Raw genomic sequence first — 22,514 nt, 5'->3', positions numbered from 1 at the left:
CTGTTTGAGTCATACCTCCAGTCCATTTTGCACTGGTTATTTTGGAGATAGGGTCTTGAGAACCATTTGCCCAGGCTGGCCTCAAATCTTGATTCTCCTGAGTAGCTAGGATTACAGGTGTGACTATTGAGTTATCTTCTTTCTATTATCCTTCATATAGTTTGTTTCTAGACTTTTTTTTTCTTTCTTTCTTTCTTTCTTTTTGGTACTGGGGTTTAAACTCATGGCCTACGCATTGAGCCACTCCACCAGACCTTTTTTGTGATGGGTTTTTTCGAGGTAGGGTCTCATGAACTATTTGCCCAGGCTGGCTTTGAACCATGATCCTCCTGATCTCTGCCTGCTGAGTAGCTAGGATTATAGGAGGGAGCCACTGTCGCCTGGCTGTAGACTTTTTCTTATTCTGGTTTTTTGCTGAACGTTCACAAGCCTCTAGTATGTATATATGGCTGTTTCTTTTTTTGAAGATAAGCTTAAAAATTTTGTTTCCTTTGACCAAAAATCTCTGTTAGAAAACAGTTTTTCTTCTAGATTGAGTTAGCATTATGATTACTGGTAGCATGCAACTGAGTAAACCAACACAAGCATTTATAAATGTTCTTGATTATCAAGCATAAAGTCTTCCTTATTAATGGAATGAGTCAGGATTTACAATTAGTTATTACCTTCTTTTTTTTGCCAGTAAAATAGGAAAGTTTATTGAGATAGAAAAGTAGCAAAGAGTAGCACTCCCAAGAGAGGGTGCCCTTTATTGTCTATTTTTATGGATATAAGTGCTGATTAACATACATAAATCAAAGAAAATGTAAGGAATTTTGTTATAGCAATGTCATTTAATTTTTTTGAATTCTATTCAATATATATTTTAATTTTTTGAATTCTTTTTTTGCTAAAAATCACAGTGTCATGTGAAAAAATTATTTTTAATCTTTCAACTAATAATTCATGCTCTCCCAATTTTTTTTGTCTATCAGGATTCAGTACTATATTTGTTATATTAAAAGGCATTTTTTCTTGTCAGGTATGGTGGCAAACCTCTGTAATCCCAGCTATGTGGAAGGTAGAGGCAGGAGTATCTAAAGTTCAAGGCAAGGTGGAGTGCCAGTGGCTCATACCTGTAATCCTACCTACTCAGGAGACAGAGATCAGGAGGATCGAGGTTTGAAGCCCAGCCCAGAGAGATAGTTCATGAGACTCTATCTCAAAAATACCCAACAGCGGTATAGTGCCTGCCTGGCAAGTATGAGTTCAAGCCTCAGTATTGCCAAAAAAAAAAAAAAAAAACAAAAAACACCCCAAAACACAACACACACAGAAAACAAAACCAAAAAAACAAAAAATACAAATGAAAGGGTTGAGGTGTGGCTAAAGTGGTAGAGCGTATGCATGAGGGCCTGAGTTCAATCCCGAAAACCTCAAAAAAAAAAAAAATTTTTTTCTTGAGCATTTAAATATTGATTACAAATTTGATTAATTCTCCTAAGCAGTTTACATTTAAGTTTAACTTTAGTATGACAAATTCACTTGGACACTTTTAAATGTTTAAATAGCAAAAATGTTATTACAAAAAGTATTTTCACACTGACACTCAAAGCTTATGCTAAAGCATCAATATTATGACATTAATTATTTCTAAGCTTTTTTTTTCTCCTTTTATTTTATCATTTTTATAGTTACTTACATGTGTATACATTGTTTGTGCCACCTCCCCCCCCAGCTTGTTTTTAAATTTTCTGTTACTATGCTTAGTTATTTCCTAAGGTTTTAATGATACTATCTCAGTTACTTCTGAGTTTTTAGTTATCAGACTCCTCTGCCTGACTGCCCCTTCCCCCTCTTAAAAAGAATAAGAATTTTCATGTCATGACTGGTTGAAATTGATTTTTGTCTTAGGTAATTGGATTTTGAGCCACTGACTGTTAGATTGATTTCCCCCCCCCTTTTTTTTTTTTTGGTGGTCCTGGTTTTTTAACTCAGGACCTCACATTTGCTAGGCAGGCACTCTACCATTTGAGCTACCCCACAGGCTCTGAGTCCCTTTTTATAATAAGGTTTTACTTATTACTTCATGGGATTTCTAAGTTTTTGTCTGAGAAGGTTTTCAGCTGTGAGCTGGTGGCTCATGCCTGTAATCCTAGCTACTCAAGAGGCAGAGATCAGGAGGATAGTGGTTTAAAGACAGCCTGGACAAATAGTTCATGAGACCCTATCTTGAAAAAAAAATCTATCACAAAAAAAGGGCTAGTGGAGTGGCTCAAGGTGTAGTCCCTGAGTTCAAGCCCAGTATTGTGCAAAGTAACTAACTAATTAAATAAATAAAGTTTTTCAGTTTGACTCATCCTTCTTCTCAATCAAGTTTTTATTTTGAAAAATTTCTAGCAACCCTCAGAAAAGTTAGAAGACTGGAACAGCAAATACCTACATACCTTTTGCCTAAATTCACTGTTTTTTTTAGCTCAGCAAAATTTTTTTTTGAGACAGTCTTGTGTAGCACAGCCAGGCTGACCTGGAACTCACTATGTATAAGCTAGTTTTGAACTTGCAATCTTCCTGCCCAGGCTGGCCTTGAACTGAGATCCTCCTGATTTTAGCCTTCCAAGTAGCTAGGATTACAAGTGTGAGCTACCAGCACGTGGTTCCTGGTTCCTTTTCTGTGTTTTTGAACAACTTGTTTTAGGGGGTTGATAAATTTTGCTACTTACCTTAAAGCTGTTGATGATGTTTGGAACATTTCCTAATAAATTTATTGTTCATTTGAAATGTTTTGTCATAGAGTGATTTGCCCAGGGTCAAAACAGAGATTGATGCCTTGAAGAATCTGAGACATCAGCATATATGTCAACTCTACCATGTGCTTGAGACAGCCAACAAAATATTCATGGTTCTTGAGGTTAGCATTTGTTTGGTAACTTTATTAATAGTGAGAGAAAATTGGTTCATCTGAAAAATTAGTAATTTACCTGTTTGAGTTCTGTTAACAATTTAGATCATAAAAGCATACATAAATAATGAACTGGAGATGTATTGTAAATGTTTCTAACGTACTTGTAATAGGGTGGTTTACTTTTGTGGATAGAATATGTTAGACCCATTTCAGTTTCATATGGTATATTAATTTCCTAGGGCTAACAAATGGTTTAAACAACAAAAATTTATTGTCTGAGGGTCTTAGAGGCTAGAAGTCCTCCAAAATTAAGGCATGGGTAATGTTTCCTTCCAGACGTTCTGGGGGAGAATCTGTTCCATGCTTCTTTTGTAGTTCCTGCCAGGTGCTGGCAATCCTTGGCATTCCTTGTCCTATAAATGGACCACTCCCACCTCTGCCTCCTCTTAACGTGGAATTTTCCTGTCTCTGTCTCTGTCTCTGTTCAAATTTCCTTTTTTTTCCCTAGTGCTGTGGCTCAAACCCGGGGCTTTCTACTTGCTAAACAAGTGCTCTACCACTGAGCCATACCCCAGTCTTCCCTCTTGTTCTTACAAAGGGATTAAGGGCTCATTCTTATCTAGTATGATTCTTAACCTGATTGTATCTACAGACACCCTTTTTACAAATAAAGTCACATTTATAGGTACCACATGTTAGGACTTGAACCTATTTTTGGAGGTGTCACAGTTCAACAAGTAGCATATGGTTAGATTCCAGTACTTGTGTTATGCAAACCAAACTCTTTCAAGTTTTAACCTGCTCCTGTTAAGCCTGAAAAGATAAGTGTTCAGAACTTGAATTATTCATCTCTTACTTCATTTCCCTTAGTTTCAGCCAAATAATCTGTAACTGCACATCACTTTCACAGATTAGCACTGCTTTAAGAATATATTTTAAAATTTATAATGTTGAAAGTTTTGGACTTAGAGCTGTTTTCACTTTCTGCACCATGTATCTATCCACATGATTGTGTCCAATCTGATCCTTTTTTTTTTCATTTTTCTTTTATTATTCATATGTGCATACAAGGCTTGGTTCATTTCTCCCCCCTGCCCCCACCCCCTCCCTTACCACCCACTCCGCCCCCTCCCGCTCCCCCCCCCCAATACCCAGCAGAAACTATTCTGCCCTTATCTCTAATTTTGTTGTAGAGAGAGTATAAGCAATAATAGGAAGGAACAAGGGGTTTTGCTGGTTGAGATAAGGATAGTTATACAGGGCATTGACTCACATTGATTTCCTGTGCGTGGGTGTTACCTTCTAGGTTAATTCTTTTTGATCTAACCTTTTCTCTAGTACCTGTTCCCCTTTTCCTATTGGCCTCAGTTGCTTTAAGGTATCTGCTTTAGTTTCTCTGCTTTGAGGGCAACAAATGCTAGCTAGTTTTTTAGGTGTCTTACCTATCCTCACCCCTCCCTTGTGTGCTCTCGCTTTCATCATGTGCTCATAGTCCAATCCCCTTGTTGTGTTTGCTCTTGATCTAATGTCCACATATGAGGGAGAACATACCATTTTTGGTTTTTTGAGCCAGGCTAACCTCACTCAGAATGATGTTCTCCATCCAATCTGATCCTTTTGCTCAAGTTGAATTAATTTTTCTTTTCCTTTTGTGGCAGTCTCACTGTGTTGTCCAGGGTGGTTTCAAACTTGAACTGCTGGACGCAAGTGGTCCTTCTCCCTCAGTCTTCTGAGTAGCTGGAGACTATATGTGCATGCCATATAGTTCTTAAAAATACCCTCTCCCCCCAACATTCCTGATCTTTGGACAAAATTTAAAAGGTACAAAAAAGCATATTCTGAAAATAAAATCCTCTTTCCACTGTGTCCTACTCATATAATTCCTTTCCCTCTGGATTATTCACTAGTTTTCTTGTGTTTCCTATAGATAAATACATATGCCTTTTGTGTGTGTGTGTGTGTGTGTGTGTGTGTGTGTGTAGCTTGTTGGTTTCTTTCATACAGATAGTCACATAATATTACTCTGTTCCTTTATTCTCCCTGCTTAACATTTTAACTTGGAGATGATCTATGCACAGTCATAGAAATTTTAGTCTTATTTGTTTCTCTTTATTGATAGGGTTTTTTTTTTTTTTGTGGTACTGGGACTTGAACTCAGGGCCTTGTGCTTGCTAGACAAGCACTCTACCACTTGAGCTGTGCCACCAGCCATCTTTATATAAATAACTTTTATTTGATAGCTTCTTAAGAATTTACTATTGAGATGTAATTTACATGTAATAAAATGCATACATTAGGTACGAAGGGTTTTTTATTGTTGTTTTTTTGTTTGCTTGTGTTGTCATTTGTTTTTTTGAGACAGGGTTTTGCTGTGTAGCTCAGGCTGGCCTTGACCTTGATCTCCTGCCCGTGTCTCTCAAGTGTTGGAATTACAGGCATGAGCCACAATGTCTGTCAGTTTTTTTCACTTTGAGTTTAAAATGAGTTTAATAAAGAATGTTCTTAGGAAGGTAACCACTTTCGATTTGTCATTTAAAAAAAATTATGTTTCTTGCTGATAAAAAGGTAATATAAGAGAATACAGTTACAAGCTTCTTTTTGCTTGTTTTCTCTGATAGTATAGCACAGTGTAGTCATTTCTGCAATGCTAGAATCAATTATAAAAAAGTCTCTTCTAGGCTTTTCTTAAAAAAGCGATAAATAAGCCAGTTGCCAGTGGCTCACACCTGTAACCCTAGCTACTTAGGAGGCAGAGATCATGTGGATTTTAGTTCAAAGTCAGCCGGGACAAATAGCATCTTGAGATCCTATCTCAAAAAAACCTTCACAAAAAAGGGTTGGTGTAGTGGCTCAAGGTGTAGGCCCTGAGTTCAAAACCCAGTACCACCACCAAAAAAAAGGCAATGAATAACAACAGAAGATGGCATAAAAAAGCCATTTTCCTACTCATTCTGTAGTATTGGAGCCAGTGTTTTTACCATCACAGGCTACAATTTTCACTTTATCCACTTTGATAAGTTCTGTCACCTCTCTGAATTCAACATCATTTAATACAAAAGTCCATACATTATTGCAGAATCTGTACATCTTTCGAGAGCCCCTGAAATTGATTCTGTTCCTGACCCTTGGAGCCAATTTATAACCTTGTCAAACTGAAGTAGAACTTGAAGGGCAAGTTGGGAGGTGATCTGTTAGACTGTATGAGCTCATCTTAGGCTCCCCTGAAAAGTGTTTCCCAAAGTAGTATTTCTGTATAGCTGATGTGTCATGGCTCTGGAGGAAGAAATTGCTTTCTCTTTAGACTTGCATTGATGTCCACTTCCTGTGGGGAAGGCATTTCCCAATGGGCAGAAGAGGCGGGGCCAGGACCCCGGTGGGAGGCGCCCACTGCCTCTCCAGCCACCACCTTTGTGCCAGTTTTATTCTTTCTTGTCTGGCTTTTTTTGCTTAGCATAATGCTTTTACAACTCATCACATCAATATAGGATGCTCTTTTACACTTAGCTTTTGTTACTACATGGTGGACATTGTTCTATATCAACTTATAAATAACTTTCTCATATTTAAAAAAATTTTGCATAAGTTCCCTTTTATAGCTATGACATAATGTAAGTTGTGCGAGCGTTTGGGTTGTTGTTATGGTCTAAATGTTGGTATCCCCACAAAACTCATATGCTGAAACAATCTCCAGTGTGATAGTATTAAAAGGTGGGGCCTTTAGGAAGAGGGCTGTGCACTCATGAATGGGATTAGTGCCCTCTTTGCCTTGAGGGGGTCTGTTTGCTCCCTTTCATCATGGGAGGACACATGCGATGTGCATTGTGAGAACAGGTCCTCAGCAGACACAGAATCAGCTGGCACTTTGATCTTGGACTTTCTAGCCTCTAGGACTGTGAGTAGTAATATTTTGTGGCTTATGTTTCCTGGTAAGGTATTTATTATAGCACCACGAATAGGTTAAGATGATTGTTTCTAGTCTTTTGCTTTTATAAACAATGCTGCTTCAGGGATGGTCTTTAATGAGCTCTTTTTTAAAATTTATTTTTGGCGGTATGGGGGCTTGAACTTAGGGCCTACACTTTAAGCCACTTCACCAGCCCTTTTTTGTGATGGGTTTTTTTGAGATAGGGTCTCATGAACTATTTGCCTAGGCTGGCTTAGAACCTCAATCCTCCTGATCTCTGCCTCCTGATTACAGGATTACAGGCTTGAGCCACCAGTGCCTGGCTTACCGAGCTCATTTTTGATGTGAGAACATCTGTAGGAACCATTGCTAAATATAGAACTAGGAGATCAGAGGCTATGTGCATATATAATTTTAAATAACATTGCTGAAATGAAATGAAATTTTAAATGGAAATCCAGTTCACGGGAAAGTGGGGCAGCTTTGGAGAAGGGATAGAAAGCCTAGAGTGTTGTGCCCACAACTCCTGAGGAACCTCTGTGTAACTGGGCTCCTTTTGATGCAGATTGGAAATTACTGGTCTTTGGGCAATGGCCAGCAATAATTACTAGGGAAGCAATAATTACTTCTACTTAAAAAAAATTTAGGTAACTGTACTAAATGTGAGTGCATTAACTTGGGTTTTAGTGCTTTGCTATAAAAATATAAAACCCCTAGTGAGCTTTTTAAAATCAGTGGTAGTTGGTTCTACTTCTGTTTATTGGTAATAAAACTGTTTGAGGAAAGAGTTACTGTTCTCATTCTTGGAATAATTATTGACTTGCTTGATCCTGAGAGAGTATTTCTGAATATGCTTACTCAGTTCCCTTGCCTTTAAAGTTGAATGAATAATATCTCTGAGTTCAGTGTAGTTTGTATTGTTCATTCCTGGGAAGTGATTTCTGTAAGATATAACAGTATCTGTGTAATTCTTGCTGTTGAAGTACTGCCCGGGAGGAGAGCTATTTGATTACATCATTTCCCAGGATCGCCTGTCAGAAGAAGAGACTCGTGTTGTCTTCCGTCAGATAGTGTCTGCAGTTGCTTACGTGCACAGCCAGGGCTATGCTCACAGAGACCTCAAACCTGTAAGTGATGGTGTGTACACTTACATGTTCACCTGGGAGCTCAGTGGCATCTACATGTTTCCACGTGTTCTGTTTGTGAGTCTCTCTCTGGGTTTGTTTGTTTGTTTTTTGTTTTCAGTCTGAATCTATCACATTTCTTTTTTCCTCCTTTTGACTTTTGATAGGCTTTTTGGATGGATCAGCATTCTATTTATCTGTCAGTTATATGTAACATTATAAAATAAATGTCTTTGTAATTAAGATTTTATCTCTAAGAGAGAAGTCCAGTGCTGTTTTCCTAACTCTACTTTTTTTTTTTGTGGTTCTGGGGTTTGAACTCAGGGCCTACACCTTGAGCCACTCCACCAGCCCTTTTTTTGTAATTTTTTTTTCTTTTTTGTTGTGCTGGGTGAGGATACATTTACAGAGGTTCTTAGAATATATCAAACATATCATACTTGAATTCACCCCCTCCATCCCTCTCTGTGATAGGCTTTTTCAAGATAGGGTCTCTCAAACTGTTTGCCTGGGATGACTTTGAACCTTGATCTTCCTGATCTCTGCCTCCTGAGTAGCTAGGATTACAGGCATGAGCCACTGATGCCCAGCATCTAACTCTACATTTCTTTTCTTTTTTGTGGCAGGGCACTCCGTGTAGCCCAGGCTAGCCTGCAACTCATGATCCTCCTGCCTCAGCCTCCCAAGTCCTGGGATTATAGGTGTATACTAACCCACCCATTTTATGTTCCTCGGAAGGGAATAGTTCAATGGAATCTACGGACTTCATTTTTTTTTTTTTAGACTCCACTTTTTAAGGACTGAATAAAAATGCAAATACTCTAAGTCTGTAGGCTCTGACGGATGTGGGCAATAGTGAATATGATTTTAAATATTACTTTGTAGTGGGGCACCAGTGGCTCTGGCCTGTAATCCTAGCTACTTAGGAGGCAGAGATCAGGAAGATCAAGGCTTGAAGCCAGCCCCGGCAAATAGTTCACAAGACCCTATCTCGAAAAACCCTTCATGAAAAATGGCTGGTGGAGTGCCTCAAAGTGGGTGTAGGCCCTGAGTTCAAGCCCCAGTACCAAAAAAGAAAAAAAAGTTACTTTGTACCACAGTCAGGGGCCTAGAATTGGTCTGAGAAGATATGGCAGTGTTACTGTCCTTTTTCATCCATTTATGCCCAGCTCTTCAATTTGAGCTCACTAGTTTAGGCACTTGCCTTTGGCACAAATTGTGTTTGCTTGTAGTTAGTACTCAAGGAGGAATAATTTATGGTACCGTGCCTTCAATTTATGGTACCGTGCCTTCAAGGGAAATGCTATAGTTATCAGCATTCCTCTCCTATTTTTATTAATTAATTAATTTTTTTTTTTTTGTGGTGTTGGTTCTTGCACATGCTAGGCAAATGCTCTACCATTGAACTATATTCCCAGCCTTCTCCCACCCTTTTATAATTGTCTTTTCATTAGTTTTTAGTGATTTTCATTCTACTGAGTCTAGGCTTTCAAATATAAACAATCTTAAATCATTTTTAGAAGTTCAGAAGGTGGGATGTGATGCAAGGAAGTCAAAATATAATTATCAAAATATCTTTGTTGTTCACAGGAAAATTTATTGTTTGATGAGAATCATAAATTAAAGCTGATTGACTTTGGTCTCTGTGCAAAACCCAAGGTAAGTCAGAAATAAAAATGCATTAAAATGCAGCTCTTAGTGTGCTATCTTGCACTAACTTCTACGTAGTCTTTATTGAGTATGGTTGCATCCATTGTGAAGAATGTTAAATTTCATCCCTGGCATCAATGATTTTCATAAGTTCTCTAGATGATTCTGATATGTAGCCAAGATTGAGAGCTACTGGTCAGGTCAGGGGTTGTTCCTATTGAAGACCCTGGGTAAGCTGTAAGAGAATTTGTAGTGCTGAGGTCACATGAAGTCGTTGCAGCATGAATACTAAATTGATCATGTGCTTGCTGTTTGAGTATGTTACCACTAGATGATGCCTTTGTTCATTTAGATAGGAGTTGAGAATTTAGTGCAAATCTATTTTTGTTATCCAAATGAGTATATAACTAAGAATTAGTTATATTTTGTGAGACAATCCCCCTTCCTTACAAAAGAAAAAGGGAAATATCCATATGCACTTCTAAATTCATACTGTTAGGTATTTTTGTAATTTGCATTCCACACTTAAGCACTGGCATTCTTCAGCATAATTTCTCTTTGAGGTGACTTTGAATGTCCCAGCTCTGCTGTCTGCAGCACATCTTCTGTGGCTGCCTATTGGAGACTTCATCCTGAGTTCTCTAATGATGGTACTCACAGTTTCTGAAATGAGCTGACTACACTCATTAAGAATGTTGAAACTTCAGACTTGCTTCAGCCCTTTGTAGTTCTGTGATTATTTCTTGCCCCAATCAGAATTATCTTGGTGCAAAGAGAAGTGGGTTTCGCCCCTTCAACTGAATGTCTGATTCTTCCTGATTCTCCTCCCTCCATGGCTCTTCAGAGATTGTCAGTGGAGCCTTGTGCCTTTGAAGCAATGCTAGAAGGCAGTCCGCTACTCCCCCCAGACATATAAAAACATAAATGATCATATTTTCAACAGATAGCTGGCTTAAGTCACTCTTTCCATGGGAGACAATGGGGAGTGTTTGTGACAGACTCATTAGCCTTCTTTTTATTTTTATTTTTTTTAATGGCTGACACAGATTCAACCCACATAGACACCCTGTAAGAAAGTGGGGGTGGCCCGGGAGAGAATTGCCTCAGCCTCTGTGAGGAGCTCACTTCTGGATATGTTTCAGTTATAAATGAAATCTTAGCTTCACAGTTCCTTTGCCAGCTATAGGAGTTTGGCAGTAGCTTCATTTTTATTATGTCTTTGTATTTCTGTAGGAGACCAGAGGAGGATGAAATTTCTCATTTTATAGATCTGGTAGTTGAGGTGGTGATTGTCTCGTAACTGAGTCTAGAAGATAGATTGTCAAGGCATCATTCTATGTACCACATTGCTGTCTTCCCTTTAAGAAAAAAAAAAAAAAAAGTGGGAGGAGGTGGGGAGAAATGACCCAAATATTGTATGCACATATGAATAAAAGAAAAAGAGTGAAAACTTTTGTATTTGTAATGTTTTGACATATAGAGGACTAGGACTATGGCTTAAGTGTTAGACCACTTGCTTAGGAAGTACAGGGCTGTGAGTTTAATCCACTGTACCACCAAACAAAATAAAGTCAGAGAAATACGGACTCTCCATGGCTGGGCATGGTTGCACATGCCTGTAATTCAAGCACTTGGGAGGCTGAAGCAGGAGGATTTCAAGTTTGAGGACAGCCTGGGCTACATAGCAAGACATTGTCTCAAAGAAACAAAACAAAACAAAAATGTTTTATTAGAGATTGTGACTGTTCAAGAAATAATCCTTTTTCCTTGAATACTTGAGTGGGAGGATGTGGTTACTTGGATGTATTCTAGGTTGGTTATTATGTGGCTGGATATGTAGCGAAGTATGAACTTGACTTGACTGAGCTGAGGGGAAACAGATTTTGTTTGAGTGACGTTGTAATGGTGTTGGAAATCTAGAGGGGAGAGTCCCTGTGCATGCATGCATGTTAAGCAGAGTATTGGGTTAGTTGCAGAAGGCTTTTATAATAATTGAGTGGTTCTTCACTAGATTCTCATCGTCTGTGATCAGAAAGTGTTTATCAAGATTTAATATTTCAGGAGTTTAAATGATAAAGTGTTTCATTTTTATCTTATTGACAGGGTAACAAGGATTACCATCTACAGACGTGCTGTGGGAGTCTTGCTTATGCAGCACCTGAATTAATACAAGGAAAATCATATCTTGGATCTGAGGTAATTATTTATGGATTAATTCACTATATAGTCAGCATACATTTTCTGGTGACCTGTAGTGAATCACACACTGCATTTTGGAGATAAAACAATGAAGTAAGCAATATTATTATTGATCCAAGAATGTAGTCTTTTTGGAGAGTGAGATTTATAAACTAATAGACATAAAATATATAAGACACTTTTGTTTTTGAGATGGGGTCTCACTAAGTCTCAAACTCTTGATCCTCTTGCCTCAGCCTCTTGAGTGCAGGGATTACAGGTGTCCACCACCACGCCCTGCTACATATAAGGCACTTTTGTGGTTGGGTTGGTTAGTCTAGCTGGGTGGAGTGCAACCCTGGCCTGATCAACATCAGAAATGTTGATTAGCACAGAGAAAATGACATGGGTTTACCCTGCTTTACACTTGCTACTTTAAGCCTGTCATCTCTTCCTGTTCTCTAGAGTACTAGTGTTGATGATAATATCAGTGTCGTAAAGTAAAAAAGTAACTTGAGTCGTCAAAAGCTAAGGAAGTGCTTTTGGATGTTTTCTTGTTTCAGGACATCTTCAGATCTTTCTGTGCTCTTGTGCAGTGTGATCCTTTGAGAGGGAGCTATCCCATTTAGCCTTTGGTCCTGATTTTATTTGCCTACAGCATCCATTTCCATGAGGAACAGCTTTTGGAATTAGTATATGTGGGAGAGACTTTGGGAAGTTCAGGTTACTTAATTGTCACATGAGAAGATGGGAACTAACTTGTGTTTGGTGACTTTATTTTGTTATAATCTCAAACTCAGAGTGCAAAAACAGAATGAGGCGCTTTGGTCTATTTTTGTTCAAATTCACAGTTTCCATTTTTCTGTATTTGCTTTATTCTTTCTCTGAATATGTACGCATATATGAACCGTTTGAGAGTGAACTGGAGATATCATATGCCTTTATCATTAAATATTAACATATATTTCCTAAAAGCAAGGACCTTTTCTTCTATAATCACACTCTAGTTATCATAATTAAGGATTTAACATTGACACAATAATTTAACCAACAGTCCGTATTCAGATGTGTTACTTATACCAATATATAGCTCTGTCTTCCCCCCAGTCCAGGATCACATGTTACTTTTAGTTCTGTGTCTCTTTAGTCCTCTTTAATCTGCAGAACTTCCTTAGGCTTTTTTTTTTCCCTGACCGTAACCTTTTTGAGAAAGCCAGTTGCTTTGTATAATGTATCAATTTGAGTTTGTTTGATGTTTCCTTATGATTTGATTCATGTAGGCATTCTTGGCAGAAGTACCATGGAAGTGATGTTAAGACCTTATTTTAGTTCATACCATGGAAGTGATATTATGACCTTATTTTAGTTCATTATAGAAAAGGTACCAAAGAGTATTTATCATAGTTCTACTAGATCCTTACTTTTTTCCTGGTGCTGGGGATGGTGAGCGCTCTACCACTGAGCTTCATCCCTAGCCTACTTTTTATTTTTTGGTGGCACTGGGAGTTTGAATTCAGGAGCTCTTACTGCTTGAGCCACTCCACCAGCCCCTACTTTTAATTTTAATTGTGGTAAAATACATATAACAGAATTTACCATGTTAGCTGTTTTTAAGTATACAGTTCAGTAGTGTTAGCAGTCACATTTTATGCAGTGAATCTCCACAAGTTCTTTTCATCTTGCAGAACTGAAACCCTATACCCATTAAATAATAACTCCCCATTCCTTCCTGCCTCATTCCCTTGGCAATTGCCCTTTTTCTGTGTCTATGAACTTGACTGTTTTCAGTGCCTCATATAAACAAAATCTTTCAACATACTGTCTTTGTGATTAGCTACTTAGCATGTCTTTGGGGTTCTTCCTTGTTGTAGCATTTGTCAGAATCTCCTTTCTTTTTAAGACTGAATAAAATTCTTTGTGTCTATGCCATATTTTGTTAGTGTGTGCATTTGTTGACGGGCATTTGGGTTACTTGTCTTTTGGTTATTGTGAATAATATTGCTGGGAATTTGGGTGATGCTGATGTTTATTCCCCAGCTCCTATTTAACAACATGTTCCACAGTGATAGCTAAGTTTTTCAGTAATTTCTCACAGGAAATGGTTTCAAACACTTCTCTCATTTATTTATCTATTTATTTTTGGTATTGGGGCTTGAACTCTGGGCCTTCACTTTGAGCCACTCCACCAGCCCTTTTTTTGTGTGTGTGATGGCTTTTTTTGAAATAGGGTCTCTTGAACTATTTAGCTGGACTGGCTTGGAACTTCGATCTTCCTGATCTCTGCCTCCTGAGGAACTAGGATTACAGGTGTGAGCCACCAGTGCCTGGTTCTCAGTTGTTTTTATTTGGCACTTGGTAGCTTATGGATTTACTTGCATCTGCTTCAGCTTCAGCTTACGATTTTAGTGATTATTTTATTCTAAATAGAAAAAGTAATGTGAAGGTACCTGATGAGTTAACTAAAGAACACTTTTTCTTCTCTCAAATAGAGTAGATTTCTATGGGGTATTATAATTATTTTCTTCATCTTTTTTTGGTGGGGGGTGGTATTGGAATTGTAATTCAGCCTTATGCTTGCTAGTCAGGCACTCTACCATTGAAGCAATGGCCTCAGCCCTTTTTGCTTATATTTTTTGGATAGGGTTTCATGTTTTTTGCCCAGGCTGGCCTCAGATCGCTATCCTACCTACACCTCCAGCATAGCTGGGATAACAGGTGTTCACTACCATGCCTGGCTCATTTGCTGAGCTGGGTCTCCCTAACTTTTTGCCCAGGCTGGCCTCAAACTGTGGTCTTCTGGATCTCTGCCTCCTGAGTTTAGCGGGGGTTACAGGGGTGTACCACCATGCCTGGCTCCTTCATCTTTTAGTTTAACTGTAGACAAAATCTCTGTTGACTTCTTTCCTGTGCTGCATCTTTGCTTTGCATTTAACATCCTGGTCATGAATATCATGTCATCGTGCCTCAATTTATAGTTAAATGTTTAATTTCTGATCTTGTCCAACTTGGAACAAAAATTAGGTATTAGCTTGAAAAGCAAATTGTTCACTTGAGGTGTCATAATAGAGTCCTGGTAATTTGTTATGATCAATATTATCAATATGTTAGGATCATAACAAATTGACTTGAGTTACCTGGTATAGGTACTGTCTAGATGTGTGATGCTGCCCTACGTTATTTTAACTCTGTTCTCCCTCCTCTTTTTTCTCTTCATAAAAATACTATCCTCCTTTATCTCTTTAGATTTTCCTAGAGATCAAAGGAGGGAGGGAGCTATGACTTCTAATGGTGCTGTCATTATTGACCAAGAGTAAATACAGCTTAAATAAATAGTTCCTGCTTAGGGCTCATGGGACACATGGATCTCTCATACAAAGTTTAAGCTCCTTTCTGGATTTTGAGATTTGTAGGGTTATTTGCGCTGCCAGGGTAATGTCTAGCTTCTATTTGAAAAGTCAGTTGTTGAATATTATTAAGATTTCTCCACATAGAGAGGATTTTACAATGCAGCTTAGTTAAATGTGCAGGTTATCTGGAAATTTTCAGACTTGTTTTGACATCCTCATATCTGTTCATATGATCCTAATATGTTACCTAATGTGAAACCCTTAATAACCCTGTAGAATCGTCTTTCAGAATCAGAGACCTGGCCTCATTTCCTTATGCCCAGTCTGGCTTAGCCAACTGGAAATTATTTTCTATTAAGTGTTCACATGGAGCTACAGGAGAGTGCACTGAACTGGAAGCCAGGAGTCTTTCCTGGTGGCCTGCCCTTGACTGGGTGACTTTGGACAAGCCTTTCCTTTCTGGGCTTCATGTTCCCTGTCTTTAGAATGTGCACGCTGAATTGGATGGTCTCTGAGCTCTAGTCCAGCTTTGTGAAGATTCTGTCATTCTATCAGGTATCCTGCCATTCTGGAATGTCTTTTTTTTTTTTTTTTCCATTACTGGGGTTTGAACTCAGGGCCTCATACTTGCTAGGCAGGTGCTCTACCACTTGAGCCACTCCACCAGCCCTTTGTTTTTTTTGGTTATTTTCAAGATAGGGTCTTCTAAACCATTTGCCAGGGCTGGCTTTAAACTATGATCCTCCTGCTCTCTGCCTCCCAGGTAGCTAGAATTCAAGCATGTTATATGTATTTTTTTAAATGACTTTTTTTTCTCTCTCCCAGGCAGATGTTTGGAGCATGGGTGTACTCTTATATGTACTTATGTGTGGATTTCTGCCATTTGATGATGATAATATTATGGCTTTATATAAGAAGATTATGGTGAGTATTACAAGGCATAGAGTTTCAATGTAAAAGTTTTCTATACTGCACAGTATGCTTCCATGTATAAAAATACAAAAATGGACAAAAGAAGTCTGTGCTGTTAGATGTCTCAGGTCAGTAGTTATTATTTGGGAGTGGTTAAGAGGGACGTAGAAGGGAGACTTGTGTTTCTCAATCTGAGTGCTAGTTACATTTATGTTTTCAGTTTTTGAAAACTTACTAAGGTGTGCACTTCTTATTATAGTTCTTCAAAAACTTAACAAAACAGAAATAGAAACTGTATTTTAGGCTGCCTCAAAAGTGAAGTAAAGGGAGGGGGTGGGGGCAGGGGGTAGAAATGAACCAAGCCTTGTATGCACATATGAATAATAAAAAAATAAAAATAAAAAAAAAAAAGAATTCATCATAAAAAAAAAAAAGTGAAGTAAGTAAACATGTAAGATAATTTTCCTTGTAAGAGATTTTGTTTTGTATCTAAAAATAATACCTTATTCAATTGCTGTGTTAAACCACATTTTCTGATTGAGTTATGATAAACAAGAATCCTGATTTCTTTTTTTTGGGAAGGGAAAAATTTGGCTGTAAGGTATAATAAGGTCACAGTTAAGAGTACTGTAAGTGTTGTTAAAAATCGTGTGGACATTAGACACAGAAGTTGCCTGGGGGCTGGAGTGAGGAGTGACTGCTAATGGTAATGAGATTCCTTTTGTGATGATGAAAACCTCCAGGAATTTGGTAGTGGGTGATGATTGTACAACTTTTTCTTTTTACTCAACTTAGGGCCTTGTGCATGCAAAATACGTGCTCGTGCTCTACCACTGAGCTATACCCCATCCCCAACAACTTTGAAGATACAAATGATACAAATATACACTGAGTTGTACACAAGGGTAAATTTTTTTTTTTTTTTTTTGGGACTGGGATCTGAATACAGGGCTTCATGCTTGCAAACTAGGAACTCTACTGCTTGAGCCACATCTCCAGTCCATTTTGCTTTGATTATTTTGGAGATGGAGTCTCATGAACTCTGTGCCTGAATTGGCCTTGAATGTGATCCTCCCGATCTCATCCTCCCAAGGATTGCAGGATTATAGGCGTGGGCCACTGGTGCCCAGCTATTAGTAAAATTTTTTAAAGAATTAATATTCATAGCAAGCTAATAAGAGAAAAACATGTAAAAAGGAACAAAGAGCATTGTATTGTGTCCCATTGCAGCCAAGATCAGGCCAGCAGAGTTTCTTTGAGAGGTTCTTGTAACCAATTCTATTTAGTAGATACTTCTTGAATATCTGTTCTGCTTGTGTAAGACTGAAAGATACAGAGAAAGATCTTTGAAACTTGATCATCATCTACCAGAGCTTGATTTCTTATTGGAGACAGTTATAAGTCTATCTAAAAAGAGCAAAGAGTAAGGAATGCCATGTAGTAGAAATATAGATAAAATTAATATAGTATTGGTATGGGATCTGTCAAAATCTTACAGGAAGTAAGAATTGATCAGTGCCTTATGAGAAGAAGGGAAGCTTCAGAAAAAGACATGAGTGAGAGAATAGATAGTATGGACAAATACAAAGATGGGAGAAATGTGGGAAGAATGGTGAGAAGTTTTAAGTGGCTGGATACAACTATGGGTAAGGAGATTACCTAAATCAACTCTCATTTCTGGAGGTAGCACACAAAGTTGAAAATGATGGTCCTAGTTGACTTGTGGTTTACCCTATAGTACACTAAGTCCAAGGGCACTGGATTCTATCTTCATTTTTTTTTTTTTTTTTTTTTTTGTGGTACTGGGGCTTGAACTAACGGCCCACACTTCAAGCCACTCCACCAATCCTTTTTTATGATGAGTGTTTTTTTGAGATAGGGTCTTGTGAACTATTTGCCTGGGCTGGCTTCGAACTGCAATTCTCCTGATCTCTGCCTCCTGAGTAGCTGTATTACAGAAGTGAGCGACCAGCACCTGGCTTTCAGGCTTTTTTTATTTGACTTATTTTTCCTGTGTCACACCCTGGAAAAACCTTTAAAATTGATGCCCAAACTACAGAGAGTAATTTTGGGAAGAGGTGGAGTTGCAGTCATTTCAAGTCCTTGAAGGCCAAGGAGCTCTCATTCTACAGGATCAACAGTAAGTTGTGAAAGCAATAGCTGTTAGCATTGCCTTGGGAGCTGCGTGTGCTCAATATTCCTTGTTGGGAAGGGTAAATAGACCAGCACAGGGCTGGAGGCCAGACTTCTAGAGCCTGCTGGCTGCCAGTTTGTATATCCTCGCATCCCTTCTTGAGCCTCCTCTAAGCTTTGCTGGTAGCAGTTGTTGCTTTGACTCCTGCTTGCTGACTGGCAGCAGTTCCTGGCTACACAGAGCCACATCCCTGTGACAGCAGCAGGGTACAGAGAAGAGTAGTATTAGGATCTCTCCAGGCTTCAGCTTCAGTCCACGGCAGTGGATCCTTGGTTGTTGGTGTTTAGCAACATTTTTCCAGTTATACTTTTAGTAAATACTAGGTTGGTCGTGAATTCTGTCCTTTTTTTTTTTTGCTACTCTTTTCTATAAAGTACAAACTGTGTTTCTTGTTCTGAAAAAGTAATTTTAGAATTATAAGCTAGTACATTCTATTCCACTCCTGTTGGGAACTGTGTATCAAAAAAATAAAGTGACAGATTTCTCTAGTGATGAACTGATTGAATCTGCCGGCTGATACAGTACAGAACCTTACACCACCCAGAGTTCTGTGTAAGTGCTCCAAGTCTGAACTGCACTCCCAGCTCTTACCTCCCACAAGTCTAGAAAGACAATCATAGGATTTCACTGTTGAAAAGAATCCTGGAAGTCATGTGTTCTAACCCTCTCTACTTGTTTCATATTTAAATCCTCGTTAAAACGCCTGCCTACATGCATGCTGCTTCCCTTACCATAGGGGAGGACTTAGGTAATGAAGAGTGGGTGGCTCATAGTGCTACCTGCACATTAGAATCCTGTGGAGCTCTAAAAAATACGGATTCCAATCCTTAGAGCAGTTGACTCAGAATCTCATTGGTATTTTTAAAATTGAGAATTTCTATTTTCTGTCTGTGGACTTTGGCAAATTACTTAACCCGTCAGTGTCTTAGTTTCTTCAGAATTTGTAAAATGGGTATAATGAAAGGGCTGGAGATGTAGAGTATTTGTCTAGCATGCTGAAGGTCTTGGGATTGATCCCCAGCAATGTAAAAACAAAGGCTTACAACACAGGATTGTTGTGAGAATTAAATATGTTAATTTGTGAAAAGGGTTTAAAAAAGTAGTGCTCAGTGTATGTGAGCTATTATTATTAACACACATTTCTAAATTTGGTTTGCTAGTATTTCGTCCAGGACTTAAAATTTGTCCAAAGATTAATATGTATTTTTTCTTGAAGTGGGTTGGTTCGTTTTGTTTTGGTCTACTTTTAATAGACTGTAAAATTAATTGTGGAGTGTTCTTCCTCTTACTGTTTTTGTTTGTTTGTTTTGGAGTGTTTAAGATAGAATTGTCTATTTGAATGTTTCATGGAATGTGCTTTTAAGTCCATCTCCACCTGAGTCTCTTTTATGGGAAGACTTTAAAGTAGTGTATAAATCAAGTCATATTAATTTAATATGAGGCTAGGAGTGACACCTTTCTGTGAAAATAGAATTTTCTAACAATAGTTGTTGGCATTGAATATTTGGGAACTGCAATAATGTATTATGTCATATAAGCTGACTGACTATAACCTTTTTATCTAGAGAAGGTGTTTTATTTATTTAAATTTTTTTTTTTAACTCAGGGCCTTGAGCTTGCTAGGCAAGTATTTTACCACTTAAATCTGGCCCCTAACCTTTGATTTTTAGTTTTAGTTTGTTTCTCAAATAGAGTCTTGCCTAACTTTGCTCAGTCTGGCCTCGGACTTTGATCTTCCTGCGTCTGTCTCCCGGGTAGCTGGGATTACAGATGTGTGCCAAAATGCCCAGCCCTCAGTTAAAATTTCGAATATACACCTTGACCATACAAAACTCTCAATAGACATGTATGACTTCAGCAGTCTAACTTCCATATATCCTTTGGATATATATTCATTAAAATAATTGTATGGATTTATTAACTATAAACTTTGATTTTAGAATAATGATATATCTTCTTTAGAGTGGTGATTATACAGAGCTATAATCTTTGATTTATGATGTTATAATGATGTAATTCACGTGTAAGAATGTTTGCTAGGAGGCCATGCGTTCAGCTCTTCCATTTAATATTTAGGTATCGGGTATTAAACAGAAAGGGTGGGTGTGGAGGGGGCATATCTCTGTCTTATACTATTGGAAAGTGTTGAGTGATCTGTCACAAGATCATTCCTGTCAACCCTGACTCTAGGGCAAATAGCACAATACACATTCCTATGGATGTGTGTATAATTAGGTGTCTTTGTTGTAGCTTAATTTATTCCTTTCTAGAGTGTTAAAGGCAAGGGAAGGTTGGTTAAAAGCACATCAGTCTTCTTGGGAAGGTGATAAAGAGCACTGGATGGCAGACTCTGGCACGTGAGCCAAATCAAGCCTATCATCTGTGTAAGTAAAATTTTATTGAAACACGGCCATCACAATTTGTTTGTGTAGTGTCATGGCTGCTTTCATGCAACAATGATGGGTGTTTGTGACAAGAGATAGTGTGGTCCTCAAGACCAAAAATATTTGCTATCTCTCCCTTTACAGAAGAAATTGGCAGACCCTGATACAGAGTAGTGATCTGTAGTAGTGTGATCCTTTCCTGCCCCTTTCCTAGCATATTGGCCTGAAAGGCCCAGGCCTGACATTTATCAAGCAAAAAATGTTTTCTTACAGTGAAAACCAAAAGTATGTATGGTAATTAATGCTGAAGAGTATATAGTTAAAAAGAAAAAAAAGTTTCCTTCTCTCCCACCCAGACTTCTCTTTTCTCTATATATTTGCAGGAGCTATTTATATTTATATAAATCTTCATGTATACATATTCTTTGGGAATATATAACCCATATATTTAATGGTTTTTGCCTCCTCTTCCTTTTTAAAGATTGTTTCATATTGGTATGTAATAGCATGTATAGGTTTTCATCATTATTATTTTTGACATCAAATGTGTGCTCTTTTTTTTTTTTCAGTTTTCACTATTAGTGGTTATATGATATTTCCTTTATTTTTAGTTTGTGTGTATAGTTAAAAAAATTTTAGTTGGGTGCCAGTGGTGCATACCTGTAATCCTAGCTACTCAGAAGGGAGAGATCCAGAGGACTGTGGTTCAAAGCTAGCCCGGGCAAAAAGTTTGTGAGACCCTGTCTCAAAAATACTCAATTCAAAACAAGTGGTAGAATGCCTGTCTAGTAAGCATGAGGCCCTGAGTTCAAACCCAGTACTGCCCCCCCAAATTGTTTTTTATTTACGCAAGTAGTACATAAAAACATTGTTTACAAAGAAGTAAACCATTATACATAACTAAAGTTCCTTTGAGCACTACTCCATTGTCTGTCTCCTTTCACATGGTTAATTATTGTTATCACTTTGGTTCTTGTAGATTTTTATTTGCATTTAATTTTTTATTTGGTGAGATTGGGGTTTGAACTCAGGACTTTCCACTTGCAAAGCAGGCACTCTACTATTTGAGCCATATCTTCAGTACATTTTGCCACTGGCACTAGCTTTATTTGTATTGATATGTGTATAATTATCCCTATATAGTATATATATAGTAGTATTTTGTGTTTTTCTTAGCATAAATAGTATCACACTAATATATGTATATTATTTTATATCTTCCTTTCTATATTCATTAGTACATACCATAATATATATAGCTCTAACTTACTATTTTTTTGGCAGCATTGGGATTTGAACTCAGGGCCTCATGCTAGCTATGCAGGTGCTCTACCACTTGAGCCACTCTGCCAGCCAATATTTATGTTTTATGTTGCTTTTCTGTGAATGCCTTTCATGGCCTTTTTTTGCTGTATATTGTTGATCTTTTTCTTATTAAGTTGTAAGACAGCATCAGTGTTAAGGAATAATAATAATTACCACTAACTGAGTGTTTACTGTACGTCAAGTGTTGCTATTTGCAATGTATATATCATTTTAACCTGATGATAATCCAGTGAGGTAGGTCCTACTATCACCCCCCTTCCCCCCTTTTTTTTGTTTTGGTGGGACTGGGGTTTGAACTCAGGGCTTCACAGTTGCAAAGCAGGTGCTTTATTACTTAAGCCACACTTCCAGCTCCTATTACCTCATTTTAAAGATGAGGAAAATGAAGCACAGAGAAAGGAAGTAATTTGTCTGAAGCTACCTAACTAGTTACTAGCAGAACTGGGATATGAACTCAGGTGATCTGGATTCAGAGCCTGTATTCCTGTCATACTATAGAGCATCCAAGGGCGCTAACACTGTGTCCTGTGTTTTGCAGTCTGTATATTTAAGGCTTTTTTCCTAGTACATTTACATTTTTTAATACTGATTCTTTGATCCCACCAGGAAAT

At 38.0% G+C, this 22,514-nt stretch overlaps 1 protein-coding gene and 1 pseudogene across 5 annotated transcripts in view; one reads left to right on the top strand and one right to left on the bottom strand.

Annotated features, from left to right (window-relative positions):
- Melk (maternal embryonic leucine zipper kinase) overlaps positions 1-22,514 on the top strand; it is a 114,498-nt gene that overhangs the window by 35,548 nt on the left and 56,436 nt on the right. For all 5 annotated transcript variants that reach the window (XM_074051451.1, XM_074051450.1, XM_074051453.1 and 2 more), the window contains 5 exons: positions 2,774-2,890; positions 7,772-7,915; positions 9,503-9,571; positions 11,666-11,758; positions 15,913-16,011. In XM_074051451.1, the coding sequence (XP_073907552.1) occupies positions 2,774-2,890; positions 7,772-7,915; positions 9,503-9,571; positions 11,666-11,758; positions 15,913-16,011 (522 nt within the window). The remainder of the gene's footprint in view (positions 1-2,773; positions 2,891-7,771; positions 7,916-9,502; positions 9,572-11,665; positions 11,759-15,912; positions 16,012-22,514) is intronic.
- Positions 5,746-6,153, bottom strand: LOC109688067 (transcription initiation factor IIA subunit 2 pseudogene; annotated as a pseudogene).

This window comes from Castor canadensis, chromosome 13 (genome assembly GCF_047511655.1).
Source record: "Castor canadensis chromosome 13, mCasCan1.hap1v2, whole genome shotgun sequence".
Lineage (NCBI taxonomy): Eukaryota > Metazoa > Chordata > Mammalia > Rodentia > Castoridae > Castor > Castor canadensis.
This window is presented reverse-complemented; position numbering and strand designations above follow the sequence as displayed.